A 15,892-nucleotide genomic window follows, 5' to 3' on the forward strand; every position below is an offset into this window, starting at 1 on the left:
GGAAAAAAACATTCCCTTCTGGGTGATCTATGGACATTGCAAGGATTATAACAAACTTTGTTGCAGAGTCCTACTTTTTGTTATTCTGAAGAAATTCCTCTGTGTTTCTCTGTGTCTATGTGCTAAGCGGGTCTAATGGGAGTGGTTTCATAATTATCATTCAGCTGTGGCAGCGGCAGAGCACTAATGAGGAAATCTGCTGGGTCTGCATCCTTTTAGATGTGTTCCTATTGGTATAGGGCACGCACTACTGCCTTTAGGTCAGGCGACGCTCAAGCCTACAGCACATCCAGAGCTAACCTGAAGCGGGGCATCAAAAAGGCCAAGCACTGCTACAGGCAAAAGATAGAGGAACATTTTTCGAACTCTGATCCTCGACGCATGTGGCATGGCATCCAGGCCATCAGTGATTATAAACCCTCTCATTCCACCTCCGCTGCCATTGATGTCCTCTTTTTGAATGAGCTTAATGACTTTTATGCTCGCTTTGAGAGAGACAACAAAGAAACTGTTACAAAGCTCAAACACTCGGTTGATCACTCTCCATTCACACTCTCCTCCACATATGTCTGTAATGCTTTAAGCCGGATCAGTGTACATAAAGCTGCTGGACCAGACAACATCCCTGGACGCGTACTCAGGGCATGTGCTGTGCAGCTTGCTGGGGTGTTTACCGACATCTTCAACCTGTCTCTTGCCCAAGCAGCTGTTCCCACTTGCTTTAAATGCACCTCCATTGTGCCAGTGCCGAAACACTCCAGTCCAAAATGCCTGAGCGACTATCGCCCTGTAGCACTGACACCTATTGTCATGAAGTGCTTTGAGCGGCTGGTCCTGGCTCATCTGAAGGACTCTTTGCCATCCATATTAGATTCTCACCAGTTTGCCTATCGTAGCAATAGGAGCACAGAAGATGCAATTTCCATGGCACTGCACTCTGCGCTCACACACTTGGACAAAAAGAACACTTATGCACGTATGCTGTTTGTTGACTTTAGTTCAGCATTCAATACTATTATTCCATCCAAGCTAATAACCAAACTTGCTGATCTGGGCATTAACACCTCCACCTGCAACTGGATCATGGACTTTCTGACCAATAGACCCCAGCAGGTTCGATCTGGTTCCATCTGTTCCAACACCATCACACTCAACACTGGTGTACCACAGGGCTGTGTGCTGAGTCCCTTCCTCTACTCCCTCTTCACTTCCGACTGCAGGCCTGTGAATGGATCTAACTCCATCATCAAGTTTGCAGATGATACTACCGTGATCGGTCTCATCAAAAACAACGATGAGACTGCCTATAGGGAGGAGATCCAGTACCTAGCCACATGGTGCAATAACAATAACCTGCTCCTTAACACCTCTAAGACAAAGGAGATTATTGTGGACTTCAGGAAGGGGACAGGAGGCACACATGACACCACCCACATCAATGGGATGGTTGTTGAGCGTGTCTCTAGTTTCAAGTTGCTGGGGATCCACATCTCAGCGGACCTGTCCTGGGCTATTAACACCTCCAGCCTAGTCAAGAAGGCTCACCAGCGTCTTTTTTTCCTGAGGACACTTAAGAAAAATCAGCTCTCCTCGGATATCCTGGTGAACTTCTACCGCTGTGCGATAGAAAGCCTCCTGACCAGCTGTGTCACAGTCTGGTATGGGAGCTGTTCTGTTGCAGAGCGCAAGGCACTGCAGCGGGTGGTGAAAACTGCCCAGCGCATTACAGGGACTTCACTCCTAGCCATGGAGGCTATTCAAAAGAAACACTGTCTGCGTCGAGCGCGCAGCATTCTTAGGGATTCTTCTCATCCGGCCCATAGTCTGTTTACTCTTCTGCCCTCTGGAAGACGTTTCAGGTGCCTCCGGACCAGGACTAGTCATCAACTAAAGAACAGCTTTTTTCCTAGAGCTGTTTCTTTAGTGAACTCTGTCACTCACTGATACACTATCATATATAAATCATGTAAAAACTGTATATCCTGCACTTGCTGTTATTTGCACTCTGGTTAGACCCAAACTACATTTCGTTGGCTTGTATTGTACATGTGTAATGACAATAAAGTTGAATCTAATCAAATCTAATCTAATCTAATAGGAACAAGATAGAGACACTCCAATTGGAGTATCTCACCAAAAATGACATTTTTGTTGCAGGGGATGCTTGATATCTGACTTGTATCTTAGGCAGATTTCTGGAAAAATCAATGAGCCAATCACATAAGCAAGAAATTATGTTTCTGGCGGTGTTCTTTACACATTCTGTGTACAGAACAACTTCAGGTAGCCATATTGCATTGCATTTTCAGAAAATTACAGAGTTGCAGATTGAAAAGGAAAGGTCTTTTTTAATAACATTCAATTACAATATGACTTGTGTCGCAATTGTATATGCTATATTGTTTTTTCTTTGTTTGCTTTTTTTTCCACCACGAAAGTGGAGTTACCCTTTAAGAAATTTTGCTAGCTTTAGAAGCTCTTCAGTACATTTATATAGGTCTTATTGTGAAAGCAGCGTATTGCTGTGATAGAATGATGAAGCCTCCTTGTCTACCCAGTACAATCTCTGGCTAAACAATTGAAAGTTCCTTTGTAAATGAAACTGGTGATATTGTAGGCGAGGCTGTTAAAAGGGGCTTAAAACGTGTTAAAAAAAGTTCTTATAGCCCCTCCCCTTTCCCTTTATCAGGGCTAATGAAGTGATTGAATACTAGAAATCTGGACTGTGTGGTTAAAATCCAATCAATCAGTCTGGTACTTTCCACCTGACATGACCTGCTACCACACGATTCTTAACTTGCCACATGGAAAGAAATAGTAGAGAATAGCAATCTTTACCTATGGTAGTTGTGGGCTTTTGGAAAGGCAAATGTGTACTCAATTTTGACACTAGAGTTGATTTAGGATGCATCCCTGTTAAAAAAAAGCACAGCTTATATCTAATATACTGTTTTTTAAGCTACCATGCACAGAGTAGAATAAAAATAAATTTGTCAGGAGAAAAGAATGAGGGGCAATGGTGGTATAAAGAAAAATGAATGGTTTACATAACTGTACAATTTAACTGCAAAGCCTGGTTCAGTTTTTAAGTCTTTTAGACATAAAGCACAGCAAAAGCGTAAATTTCAGATCAATGCAAAAGGAACACTTTTATCACATGTACCTTTACCAGACGTCGTACACAGTTTTACCACTTGCCGACCAGCCGCTGTTATACTGCGGCAGGTCGGCCCCATTACGTGAGACGACATACAGTGCATCCGGAAAGTATTCACTTTTTCCACATTTTTTTTTATGTTGCAGCCTTATTCCAAAATGGATTAAATTCATTATTTTTCTTAAAATTCTACAAACAATCCCCCATAATAACAACTTGAAAGAAGCTTGCTTGAAATCTTTGCAAAAAATAAAAAACGAAAAAAATCACATGTACATACTGTAAGTATTCACAGCCTTTGCCATGACACTCAAAATTGAGCTCATGTGCACCCTGTTTCTACTGATCATACTTGAGATGTTTCTACAAATTGATTGGAGTAAACCTGTGGTAAATTAAGTTGATTGAACATGATTTGGAAAGGCACACACCTGTCTATATAAGGTCCCACAGTTAACAGTGCAAGGAATTGTCTGTAGACCTCAGAGACAGGATTGCATCGAGGCACAGATCTGGGGAAGGGTACAGAATTATTTCTGCAGCATTGAAGGTCCCAATGAGCACAGTGGCCTCTATCATCCATTAATGGAAGAGGTTTGGAACCACATGGACACTTCCTAGAGTGGGCCGGCCAAACTGAGTGATTGTGAGAGAAGGGTCTCAGTTAGCCTTGAAAGAGCTCCAGCATTTCTCTGTGGAGAGATGAGAACCTTTGAGAAGAATAACCATCTCTGCAGCACTCCACCAACCAGGCCTATATAGTAGAGTGGTCAGACGGAAGCCACTACTCAGTCAAAGGCGCATGACAGCCCACCTGGAGTTTGCAAAAGGCAAATGAAGAGCTCTCAGACCACGAGAAACAAAATTCACCTGGCCAATACCATCCCTACAATGAAGCATGGTGGTGCCAGCATCATGCTATGGGGATGTTTTTTAGGGGAAGGAACTGTGAGAATGCAGAAACGTACAGAGACATGCTTGATGAAAACCTGCTCCAGAGCACTTTGGACCTCAGACTGAGACGAAAGTTCATCTTCCAACAGGACAATGACCCTAAGCACACAGCAAAGACAACAAAGGAGTGGCTATGGGACAACTCTGTGAATGTCCTTGAGTGGCCCAGGCAGAGCACAGACTTGAACCCGATCGAGGTCTGAAAATGGCTGTGTTCCGATGCTCCCCATCCAACCTGATGGAGCTTAACCACTTAACGACCAGCCACGTAGATCTACGTCGGCTGACTTTGAGTGGTTATACCGGGATGATGCCTCTAGCTAGAGGCATCATCCCGGTACCGTTGTTTGAAGCCGACGGTCGGCTTTCCGTCGGTAACGATCGATGCGGCTCGGGAGCCGCTCGATCGTTACCCGGGGGGGCGGGAGGGGACGTCCCCCCCTCCCGCCGCCTTCCGTGGCTTTGCTCAGGGCTCCCGTCCCACCGTTTTCAGTGTAGTGGAGGGTTCTAGGGTCTTTTAGACCCTCGATCCCTCCATAAAGTGTACCTGTCACACATATTGGTGTCACAAGGGATGTTTACATTGCTTGTGACAGCAATAAAAGTGATCAGATTTTTTTTTTTAAAAAAAACTGTAATAAAGTTAAAAAAAAAGAAAAAATAAATAGGAAAAAAAAAAAAAAAAAAATTTAGCCGCCCCCGTCACCGTTAGCTCGCGCACAAAAAAAAATGTATACGCAAGTCGAGCCGCAAATGAAATCGCTGTTCAAACCACACATGTGAGGTATCGCCGCGATCGCCAGAGCGTGGGCAATAATTTAAAAAAAAGAGCTACACTCTAACTCTAAACTGGTAACCGTTAAATACATTTAAAGCGTCGCAGATTGAGATCTCTATTGACCGTAGTTTGTCGCCATCCCACGGGGGGGCGCAATTTTAAACCGTAACATGTTTGGTATCTATTTACTCGGCGTGACATTATCTTTCACAATATACAAAAAAAATGGGCTAACTTTACTGTTTAGTATTTTTTAAATGCAGTGAAATGTGATTTTTCAAATTTTTTCCAAAAAAATGGCGTTTTAAAGACCGCTGCGCAAATACCGCGTGACAAAAATTTTTGCAATGACCGACATTTTATTCTCCAGAGTCTTTGCTAAAAAAATATATATAATGTTTGGGGGTTCTAAGTAGTTTTCTAGGAAAAAATACTGGTTTTAACTTGTGAACAAAAAGTGTCTGAAATAGGGCTGGGGGTAAAGTGGTTAAGAGGTACTGAAAAGAAGAATGGGAGAAACTGCCCAAAAAATAGGTGTCAAGCTTGTAGAATCATACTCAAAAAGACTTGAGGCTGTAATTGGTGCCAAAGGGGCTTCAACAAAGTTTTGAGCAAAGGCTGTGAATACTTATGTACATGTGATTTTTTTTTTTCATTTTTTATTTTTAATAAATTTGCAAAGATTTCAAACAAACTTCTTTTAAGTTATCATTTTGAGGTATTGTTTGTAGAATTTTGAGGAAAATAATACATTTAATCCATTTTGAAAAAAGGCTGTAACATAACAAAATGTGGAAAAAGTGAAGCGCTGTGAATACTTTCCGGATGCACTGTACCTGAACATCCTTTCATGTAGCAGTCAGTGGGGACACATGCACACGCCAATTGGCTAGAGGGGGACCCAATCAGCAGCTCTGGTGGACGCAATGTCCTCCAGGCACCGGCGATCGCTCCCCATGGAGACAGAACTGCGGTCTGCCGATGTAAACACGGCACATTGCTGTTCTGTCAGTGATGAGCAAAGGGATCCTGTGTTCCTCTTATTTAGGAACACAGGTTTCTGTGTTCATCCAGCAAGAACAGCCCCCACACAGTAAGAAAGCATCCCCTAGGCACACATTTAACCCTTTGATCGCCCCTGGTGTTAATCCCTTCCCTGACAGTGTCATTAGTACAGTAACACTATTTTTAGCACTGATTACTGTATTAGTGTCATTGGTCCCCTCAAAAGTGTCAAAAGAGTCAGTTATGTGTCCAATCTCTCCGCCACAATGTTGCAGTCCTGCTAAAAATCGCTTATCGCCGCCATTACTAGTAAAAAAAATAAATAAATGACATAAATCTTTCCCCTAAATTGTAGACAGGATAACTTTTGAACAAACCAATCAATTGAGATTTTTTTTTTACCAATAAATATGTAGCAGAATACATATTGGCCTAAATTGATAAAAAAATTTGATTTTGATTTTTTTTTTATTGGGGATATAGCAGAAAGTAAAAAAAATATTGTTTTTTTTCAGAATTGTCGCTCATTTTTTGTTTATAGCGCAAAAAATAAAAACCACAGAGGTGATCAAATACCACCAAAAGAAAGCTTTATTGCGGGTAAAAAAGGACATACATTTTATTTGGGCACAGCATCGCATGATTGCGCAATTGTCAGTTAAAAAAACGCAGTGCCGTATTACAAAAAAATGGTCTGGTTTAAGTGGGCAAAACCTTCCGGTCCTTAAGTGGATAATAGGTATATCAGTGCTAACTTGTGGTACATCAATAGACACTGGTACATCTCCTGGCGATAAAGCCATTTTGAAATCCAATGATATAAAAGTAATAATCTGTGGTCAAATTTCTAAAATTGCTTTAAGAATAACAGAGTACATAGGATATAATATTAATGTTAGAATAAAGGTTGGATGCTACAAATACTTTTAGAAGAGGATATAAAAGGAAAGTATTTCTAAATATTGTCACTACAACAGAAATAGGCTTATCCTGTGATTAAAGCACAGGTACTACTACTGCTAGTATATCATTGCAAATGCAATAAAGAAAAACTCTGCCCTAATGAGTTTTTCCATTTGGGATGGTACCATCTACCAAGCACGTTTTAATCCCTTGCTGGATCTCTACTGCTGGCTAGGAGATCTTCTACCAGCAGCTGAACCACTTTTGTCACTGGCCAAATTAAATTCTATGTGTAGTTCTGTAAGGAATACAATACAGCATTATGATACATGGTTTCTGTGACCTTACATCTTTGACCAAACAAGGGACAATCTTTGACAACAGTGAGAACTCAATATCCTTGTGACAACAGTAGCTGAACTAAACAGCAAACCTTAGCCTTACAGAGGTATAGCTAAGGCTAGGAAAGATCACTCTAACCGTGTTCCAAGCAGTAGTGAAGATGCAGACAAGGAACAAATCCTACCGTACTCCTTCTGATGGTTAAACAAGGAGTATGAGAAAGGTATATGTCTGCATCAGAATATGAAACAAATCTGTGATTTTTCCTGATTGGGTAAAGTATTGTTCTTTTCTTAAGGCACACAAAAACTAAGGCACCCCACCACAAATAAAAAACAGAAATAGACCAGCCTTGAGTACTATTGTGCTTGATTGTCATTCAATGAAACCGAAGAAACCAAGATTACTGTAAACTAATTGAATCTATCAGATGCAATGTATAAAGTTAAAATCTACCTTTACCAGCTATGGTCCTGTGTGGCTTTGGAAGTAAATCACTGCTCACTGTGGAGCTTTGGAGCTGTGGAACTTCACTGGATATCGACTCCTCACCTGCTGAAAAGGCGACCACTGAACTGTATTGCACCACAAATGCGGGATGATAAAATCATTTATGTACTGTAAGTATCTGATGTAAGACCTGGCTTTGTTACCACATGACAACCTATCAAGTTTAAGATTTCACTTGAAAATGACTGTTGAAAAATAAAACTGAATCTTCAGATTCAGAATACATTATTAATCCCAAAGGGAAATTACTAAACTTACTAGTTAATGACACCAGGCATTTTGATAAATGAAGCCTATTATGATTTGATGCAGTATACCTGGGTAAAGCCAATATTTGTAATACTGCTTTAAACACATTTTAGCCTTTGCCCTCTTTGATATCTGATTACATTGATTTGCTAGAAGTCAATCATGGATTTTACATGTCACCTGGTGAATATTTTGAACTACAACTCTTTGTAAAGTTTCAGATAAACAACACATCGAAAACACTAACCACTTTCATACCGGGCGATTTTTGACACTCCGCTCCTACATGTAAACATTATCATTTTTATGCTAGAAAATTACTCATAACCCCTAAACATCATACATTTTTTTTAGCAGAGTCCCTAGGGAATAAAAAGGTGGTCATTGCAACTTTTTATGTCACACGGTATTTGCGCAGAATTTTTTCAAACACGTTTTTTAAAAAAAAAAAACAGTTTTATGAATTAAAAAAAACAAAACACTAAAGTTAGCCCAACTTTTTTGTATAATGTGAAAGATGATGTTACGCATATGATGAGTAAATAGATACCTAACATGTCACGCTTTAAAATTGTACACACTCGCGGAATGACGCCAAACTTCGGTATTTAAAAATCTCCATAAGCAACGCTTTAACCTTTTTTTACAGGTTACTAGTTTAGAGTTACAGATGAGGTCTTGTGCTAAAATTGTTGCTCTCGCTCTAACGTTCGCATCGATACCTCACATGTATGGATTGAACGCTGTTTACATATGTGGCCGCGACGTACACATGCACATGCGACAGGCATCATTCAGATATCCCCACTTAAAGTTCTGGAGGTCATATGACAGTGGTAAGGAAGTGGCTAATATATACTTTTACCATTTTACCATAGCAACATTTTTTTCATGTTGAGAATAAAACATCTCAACTTTACCAGGCATTATGTATAAAACTGTCATTGGTTGGGGCACATAACAAGCCAGTTGATCACTTGCTAAAAGACGTAATCAGTATTTAAGTTTGTGAATTTGGCATTAAGATAACAGCATGGATGGGATAAGTGAAATCATTAATTAATGGTGCCTTGAAGGTATTTTCCTCAAAGCTAACATTCCTAAATAACGTATTGCAATTAGCAAGTGTTACTAAAACCCAAACTAGTACGCGGAAAATTTCAGTGTTAAGTCATTCATAGATGGACTGTGCCAACTTAAGCAATTTTGCTAGCTTTAGAAGCTCTTCAGTACATTTATGAAGGTCACAGTGTGAAAGCGTATTGTTGTGATAAAATGACGAAGCCTCATTGTTTACCCAGTGCAGTCTCTGGCTGTACAATTGTAAGTTCCTTTGTAAATGAAACTGGGGATACTGTAGGTGAGGCTGTTGAAAAAAAAAGGACTTCAAAGTTTTCTGATAAAGTTAGTTTTCTAATTCACAAATTCAGAAAAAAAAGGTCTTATAGCCCCTTTCCCTTCCCTTTATCAGGGCTAATGAAATTATTTAATGCAAGAAATCTGGACTGTGTGGTTAAAACACAATCAATCAGTTTGGTGCCTTCCACCTGACAAGGCCTGCTACTACACGATTCTTAACTTGCCACATAGAAATAAATACTATAGAATAGCAGTCTTTACCTATGGTAGTTGTGTGCTTTTGGAAAGGCAAGTGTGTACTCAATTTTGACACTAGAGTTGATTTAGGATGAATCCCTGTTGAAAAAGCACAGCTAATTGAATATAATATGTCTAATATACTTTTTATGTTTTTTAAAGCTATCATGCACAGTAGAGTAGAGTAGAATAAAAATAAATTTGTCATAAGAGAAGAATGAGGGGCAATGGTGGTATAAAGAAAAATGAATGGTATACATAACTGTACAATTTAGCTGCAAAGTCTGGTTCAGTTTTTAAGTCTTTTAGGTATTACAGCACTGCAAAAGCATAATGATAAGCATAAAGAAACCCTATTTATCACATGTACCTTTACCAGACGTTGTGCGCCATTTAATAGGCATATCAGTGTTCACTTGTTGTAATACATCAACAGACTCTGGTACATCTTCTGGCGATAAAGCCATTATGAAATCAGATAATATAAAAGTATTAATTTGTGGTCAAATTTCTAAAATTGCTTTAACAATAACAGAGTATATAAGTATAGAATATTATGTTAGAACAAAGGTTGGATGCTACAAATACTTTTACAAGAAGAAATGCAGGAAAAGTATTCCTAAATAATGTCAGTACAACAGAAACAGGCCTAACAGGTGTATAAAGCACAGGTAACACTACTGATAGTGTAAGTATCATTGCAAATACATTACAGGAAAACTCTTCCCTTAAGAGTTTTTCCATTTTGGGTTGTACTATCTATCTACCAAGCAAGTTTTGATCCCTTGCTGGATCTCTACTGTTAGCTTCCACCAGCAGCTGAACTACGGTTGTCACTGGTCAAAATAAATTCCACATTGTAAGGAATGTAAGGAATACATTACAGTATTATGATACTTGGTTTCTGGGGTCTTAAACCTTTGACTAGCTCTACAACGGTGGGAACTCAATATTCCTGTGACAACAGTAGCTGAGCTAAAAAACAAACTTTAGCCTTACAGAGGTGTAGCTAAGGCTGGGAAAGATTGCTCTAACTGTGTTCCAAGCAGTGGTGAAGATGCAGACAAGGAACAAATCCTACCTTACTCCTTCTGGTGGGTGAACAAGGAGTATTTGAAAGGTAAGTGTCTGCATCAGAATATGAAACATATCTGTGATTTTCCCTGATTGGGCAAAGTATTTGCACCACTAATTTGGGGTGTGAGACTTAACTTGATTGTCACATGCCAACCTATCAAGTTTAAGATTGCACTGGGAAATGACTGATAAAAATTAAACCGAATTTTACTAGCTGTTGACACCAGGCACTTTGATAAATTAAGCCTTACGTGAATTTATGCAGTATACCTGTCCAACGCCAATATTTGCAATACTGCTGTAAACACATTTTAGTCTTTGCCCTCACTGATATTTGATTAAATGCACTTGCTAGAAGAGAGTCATTGACTTTCCATGACAACTGGTAAACATTTTAAACTACAACTCTTTGTAAATGGCCTATTAGGAATATTTATGAGTTGCAGCTAAAAAACACATGGTCACCACTACCCTATATTTTAACCATAGTAACATTTTTTTAAGTTGTGAAAAAAAAATTTAAACTTTACCAGGTATTATGTGTGAAACTGTCCTTGGTTGAGGCACATAAGTTGCCAATTCTTCACTTACTAAAATAAATAATCAGTATTTTAGCTTGTAAATTTGTCATTGAGAGAACAGCATGCATGGGATAATGATGAAAGAAATGATGAAGTCATGGTGGCTTGGAAGTATAGTTCCCAAAGATAAAATGCTTAAAATAAGTACTGCAATTAGCAAACGTATTAAAGGGCCAAACTAGTATGCAGAGAATTTCAGTGTTAAGCAATTTATAGATGGACTGCGCTAACTTAAGCAATTCTGCTAACTTTAGAAGCTCTTCATTACATTTATGAAGCCGCAGAAAGGTCAGTGTGAAAGCAGCTGAGTATTGATGTGATAGCATGATGAAGCCTTTTTGTTGGTTACCCGATACAGTCTCTGGCTTTAGAATTGGAAGTCCTTTTTTAAATGAAACTGGTGATGTTGTAGGTGAGGCTGTTAATAAAAAAACAAGTTTGCATATCTTAGGATAGAGGTAAAATGTTGTGTATATAAAATAACATTTATTTACAACAGACAGAGATCTTCTTCCTGTAATTTAGATAATCTCTCTTCAATCCCTTAAGAGGTCTAAAGGTTATAGACCCACACCCTAATCTTTAATAGTTCATAGTGTACATGCCTTCAGAAATGTATATGCTTGTTGTACATGTGAATTGGCGGTAATGATGTATACTGTGGTATGTAAATGAAGGTGCACAGAAATATGCACATATATGTGCAATGTGACCCTGCTGTGACCTTAATAATATTAATTGCATTGGTCTCAGTAAGGGTCTGTCTTGATTAATTTTTGCTAATTTAAAGTGGATTTCTATTCTTCAGGAACGCAAAACCTGCTTGAAGCAGATGAAATGCAGATCAGAAAGAGATCAACTGCAGTTATCAGTGAATTCTGAATATTCTCAAATGAGTCTCAGACTGATGTCCAACTGATGTTGTCAACACAAGCCCAAAGCTTATTGACATAAGCCCTAAAGGTACTCATAGAGTAACACATCATTATCCAGCTGGTTGCCTCTGTCATGTAACAGCAATTCACTGCAAAAACACTGCTTTGTCATTAATTCTGCCCCCTCTGCCCTTTACTATGAAGGGGCAAAGAGGGATGGATAGCTACAACATAAACAAACACTTTGTAGCCATCCAAGAAGCAATACAAAATCGAAAGACCTGGGAATATTTATTCTGGTCATGGAGGCACATCATTCTAGTTAAAGTAGGAAAGGGCCTCTGTCGGGTTTTTATTATTATCTATGTCCTCACTGATGAGATTTACTTTACAAGGACAAAGATATCTCTGAGAGATAAAGGTGACAAAAACTGTAGCTCTTCTTCTCTAAAAAAAATGAAATTGAAAGTACACCTAAAGCTAAAACTTTTTTCTAAATTCTGGATATAATCAGGGGAGTGTTAGAATCTCTGCTAGGCTTTTATTGTTGAATAAATATATAATTGAAGTGCCACGCTGCAATATTTAAAAAGTCCAGATACCAGTTTATTTCCAGTGTTAAATCTTACATCGGAAACACCATGAAATAATGTATTTGGATGTATAATGATAATGAGAGATACTTTGATATAAAATACTTTAATTTGACAGGCTGTTCATTAGCAGGTACCCTCTACCAGCTGCTAATGAGTAGCCTGCCACACTAATGTCAAACATTGTTTCCAATCCCTCAAGCTCTGACGAAGAGGGTGACAGCTCTTGAAACACATTCACTGTCTTTGTTTACAGTACTTCTTCAGGTTTTTTTTTTTTTTTATACTGCAGTGAACCTGCATCTAGTCTTTGAATTCTATATTTACTCAATTCTGCAACAACCTAAGATAACTATGGAAGTCCCTTGGTGTTCAGAAGCTGCCCACCTATTGTACAGATGCTGCAGATCAACAAAATCTCTGCAATATTGGACGGTAACCTTTAGGTATACAGTGCCATTACCCACTCCCTTCAAATGGATTTTTACTGTTGTCTGTGTCACATAATGGACATTCATCCTCTCTGTTTTTCTTTGTGACCATTGTCTCCAAACTGGAAATCTTCCAATGGGGACAGTTTTAGATAGATTTAATCTTGAATTTCTAAAAGTAATAAAAATAAATATGGCTAAAGGCTCAATTCCCCCATCAATACAGACACTGTTGACAGGGGAATCCATCCAGCTGAGGCATTGTGTTCTCACAGTGGGGGCTGGGGGGGTTCGAGCCATCTATGGCTGGCTTTACTTTTTTATCCTTTACTCTATTGAGATATTGGGGTCAATTTGCCAACATAAAGAGCATACATCATTTTCATTATTGTGCATAATTTGCTAATTTTTGTGAGTCAAATATTTTTATATATAGAAGTGTAATTACCATCTAACTTAAGTAGGGTACACATTATAAGAAAATTAAGCAAACGATTGTCCAATTTTCCTCGTTGTTTCACAGAAAATCAGAACCGATGAACAAAAGTTCGTATGAAAATTCTTGTACGAAAAAAAGGCTTTTTTTTTGTTGTTTATTGTTTCTGATCATGCGCAGTCTTTATTTTCAGATTTTTCTTGTACAAAAATCGTACGACAATGGTACACATTAAACGAAAATCGTTCGTTTTTTCTCGTACGAGAAAAAGTTTAGAGTCTGTCCCTTCAAGAATTTTCGTACGAAAATTCTGAATCGGCTGTAGAAAGTTGTGTACACACTATATGAAAATTGTACAAAAATGTTCGCCCGATTTTCTTATAGTGGGTACGAACCTTAACTGAGTGCTTCTATGAGGTGTCTATTAAAGAGAATAAAAACAGAGCCATGTAAGGTTAAATAAAATAATTGTTCTTGGAAAAACACAGATTCTTTGAAAACAAAGGGATTTATTGTTAAATTAGTATTTTATGCAACTAAATAAATAAAGAATTTGCATTTATGCCATACTTATTTATGAATTAAACTTTTTGATGAGAAAATATATGTGAGCTAAGGGAATGAGTAACTATACAGAAAAGCAGATGCATGTCCAAATATATCAAAGTGGAAACGTTATTCTCACAATATTCTCGCAATAAATAGGTCTAATGTGCTTTGCATAGGGAGTCCTGAATTGTAACAACAAAAAAGCGTGCTGCTGATTATTCCTAAATTGTATTAAGCGAAACAGGGTCTGAGCATAGTAATCTCCTGCATATGTAAAATAATGAACGTAACAACCCCACAGTGTTTTAGTTAAAAACAATTCAGCTACTTGAACTTTTCAGTATGTCATATGACTTTGGTTTAGCACATTATGTTGCTGTGTTGGAAGCATTTCTGATAAGGAAATATTGAATATTTCTGGGAGACTAATGACTTGGATGGAAATATAGTCAGAAGAGTTGAATTTATTTTGGACTGGTAAAGAAAAACTTATGGGAAAATTTGACGGTTAGTTTACATAAACTTGCCACATCATATAAACATAATACAATCAAATTTTACTTTTTGAACATGTTTTTTTACCAATGGAAGTAGTTACTGTAAATATCTTATGCTCCAAAATACAAATTATATGTGACTTTATAAAAAAATAAGTAACAACATATGGGAGTTTCTGTGGTATGATACATGAAGGAGAAATGGCTGAAAGCATGTGTTTATTGAATTAAAATAAGTAAATAATGAGAAATAGAGGCTGTGGAAATAGCCTGGTCTTTCCTTGAGGGAAAGATGGAATCCTAACCCAAGGTTTTCTGCCAAATAATGTGGAACTCTCATATCTATTTTAAAACATAGATCTCTTCCTGGCAGATAACTACATACACAGAGTTATCTACATTTTGTGTTTTTTTCATTCTGACCTGGGGTTGGTAAGTCTGTAATAACTCCGCTCAAGAGATCAACAGGACTGCAATACATTTTAACCCCATGTAAAAGTGCATGACGTTGCACATTTCCTGAGATCTGTTTTTATATTAATCAAAAAACTACATGAAGTCTAATATTCTGTATGACAAATATTTTAGAATGAAGAAGGATTTTACTTGGATTACTGCAAAGTCCAAATTAAGTTAACTATGTGTAGGAAATAGTGATTTCTGAAATATTCCTATTAAATATATGTACTCAAATGGTTAAAAAAAAATTAAAAAATAATACAAAAAATATACTGTATGTATATATATATATATATATATATATATATATATTCCTCAATAGCCACAAATTATATAAATCTATTTGGTGTACGCCAAATGCTTTTGCTAATCCAGATATTTGCTTAAAAATTTAGCAGTGATAGTCACTTCAGCAAAATTTTACCAACTACGCAATCAGTAATTCTGCAGCAAAATCAATTTTGCAAAGATTACCATGCTAATCCCTAGTCTCCAAAAGCTGCCTAAGTTATTAAAGAAACAATTGCTGAACTAATGGAGAGCAAGTTGAGAAGAAGACTTTAAAAAAGTCAATATTGCCTGAGGCATTTGAAGCAAACTCTTGCGCCAGTGGTATTTGGTACCAGACAGAATATCTAAAGTAGTTCACATATAGCCTGTGACCTACTTTAGGGGATGCTTGCCCATCTGCACCACCCATCTGGTTGGACTGTCCCAAAAAGGACAATAAGTAAAGCTTGGAAATCTTCCTTGAGGAACTCAGAAACACAGTTTCCCAGTCTATGTTCTTTGAAAAACTTACTGACTGGAACAATTCAGGCAACCTTGGATTGATAACCCCCTACCTTTTTTTTTTTTTTTGTCAATTTCTTTTTATTGCTTTTAAAAGAGAAAAACCTC

The 15,892-nt window shown here is 37.9% G+C and overlaps 1 protein-coding gene across 1 annotated transcript in view; it reads right to left on the minus strand.

Annotated features, from left to right (window-relative positions):
• The window catches only part of ABI3BP (ABI family member 3 binding protein), a 520,855-nt gene that overhangs the window by 235,044 nt on the left and 269,919 nt on the right, over positions 1-15,892 (minus strand). Inside the window, exons 12-14 of the mRNA XM_082245218.1 lie at positions 9,196-9,264; positions 7,596-7,694; positions 2,839-2,913 (exon numbers count right to left, since the gene is read on the minus strand). Of these exons, the coding sequence (XP_082101344.1) occupies positions 2,839-2,913; positions 7,596-7,694; positions 9,196-9,264 (243 nt within the window). The remainder of the gene's footprint in view (positions 1-2,838; positions 2,914-7,595; positions 7,695-9,195; positions 9,265-15,892) is intronic.

Source organism: Pelophylax lessonae (assembly GCF_965119305.1).
Source record: "Pelophylax lessonae genome assembly, chromosome: 2".
NCBI lineage: Eukaryota > Metazoa > Chordata > Amphibia > Anura > Ranidae > Pelophylax > Pelophylax lessonae.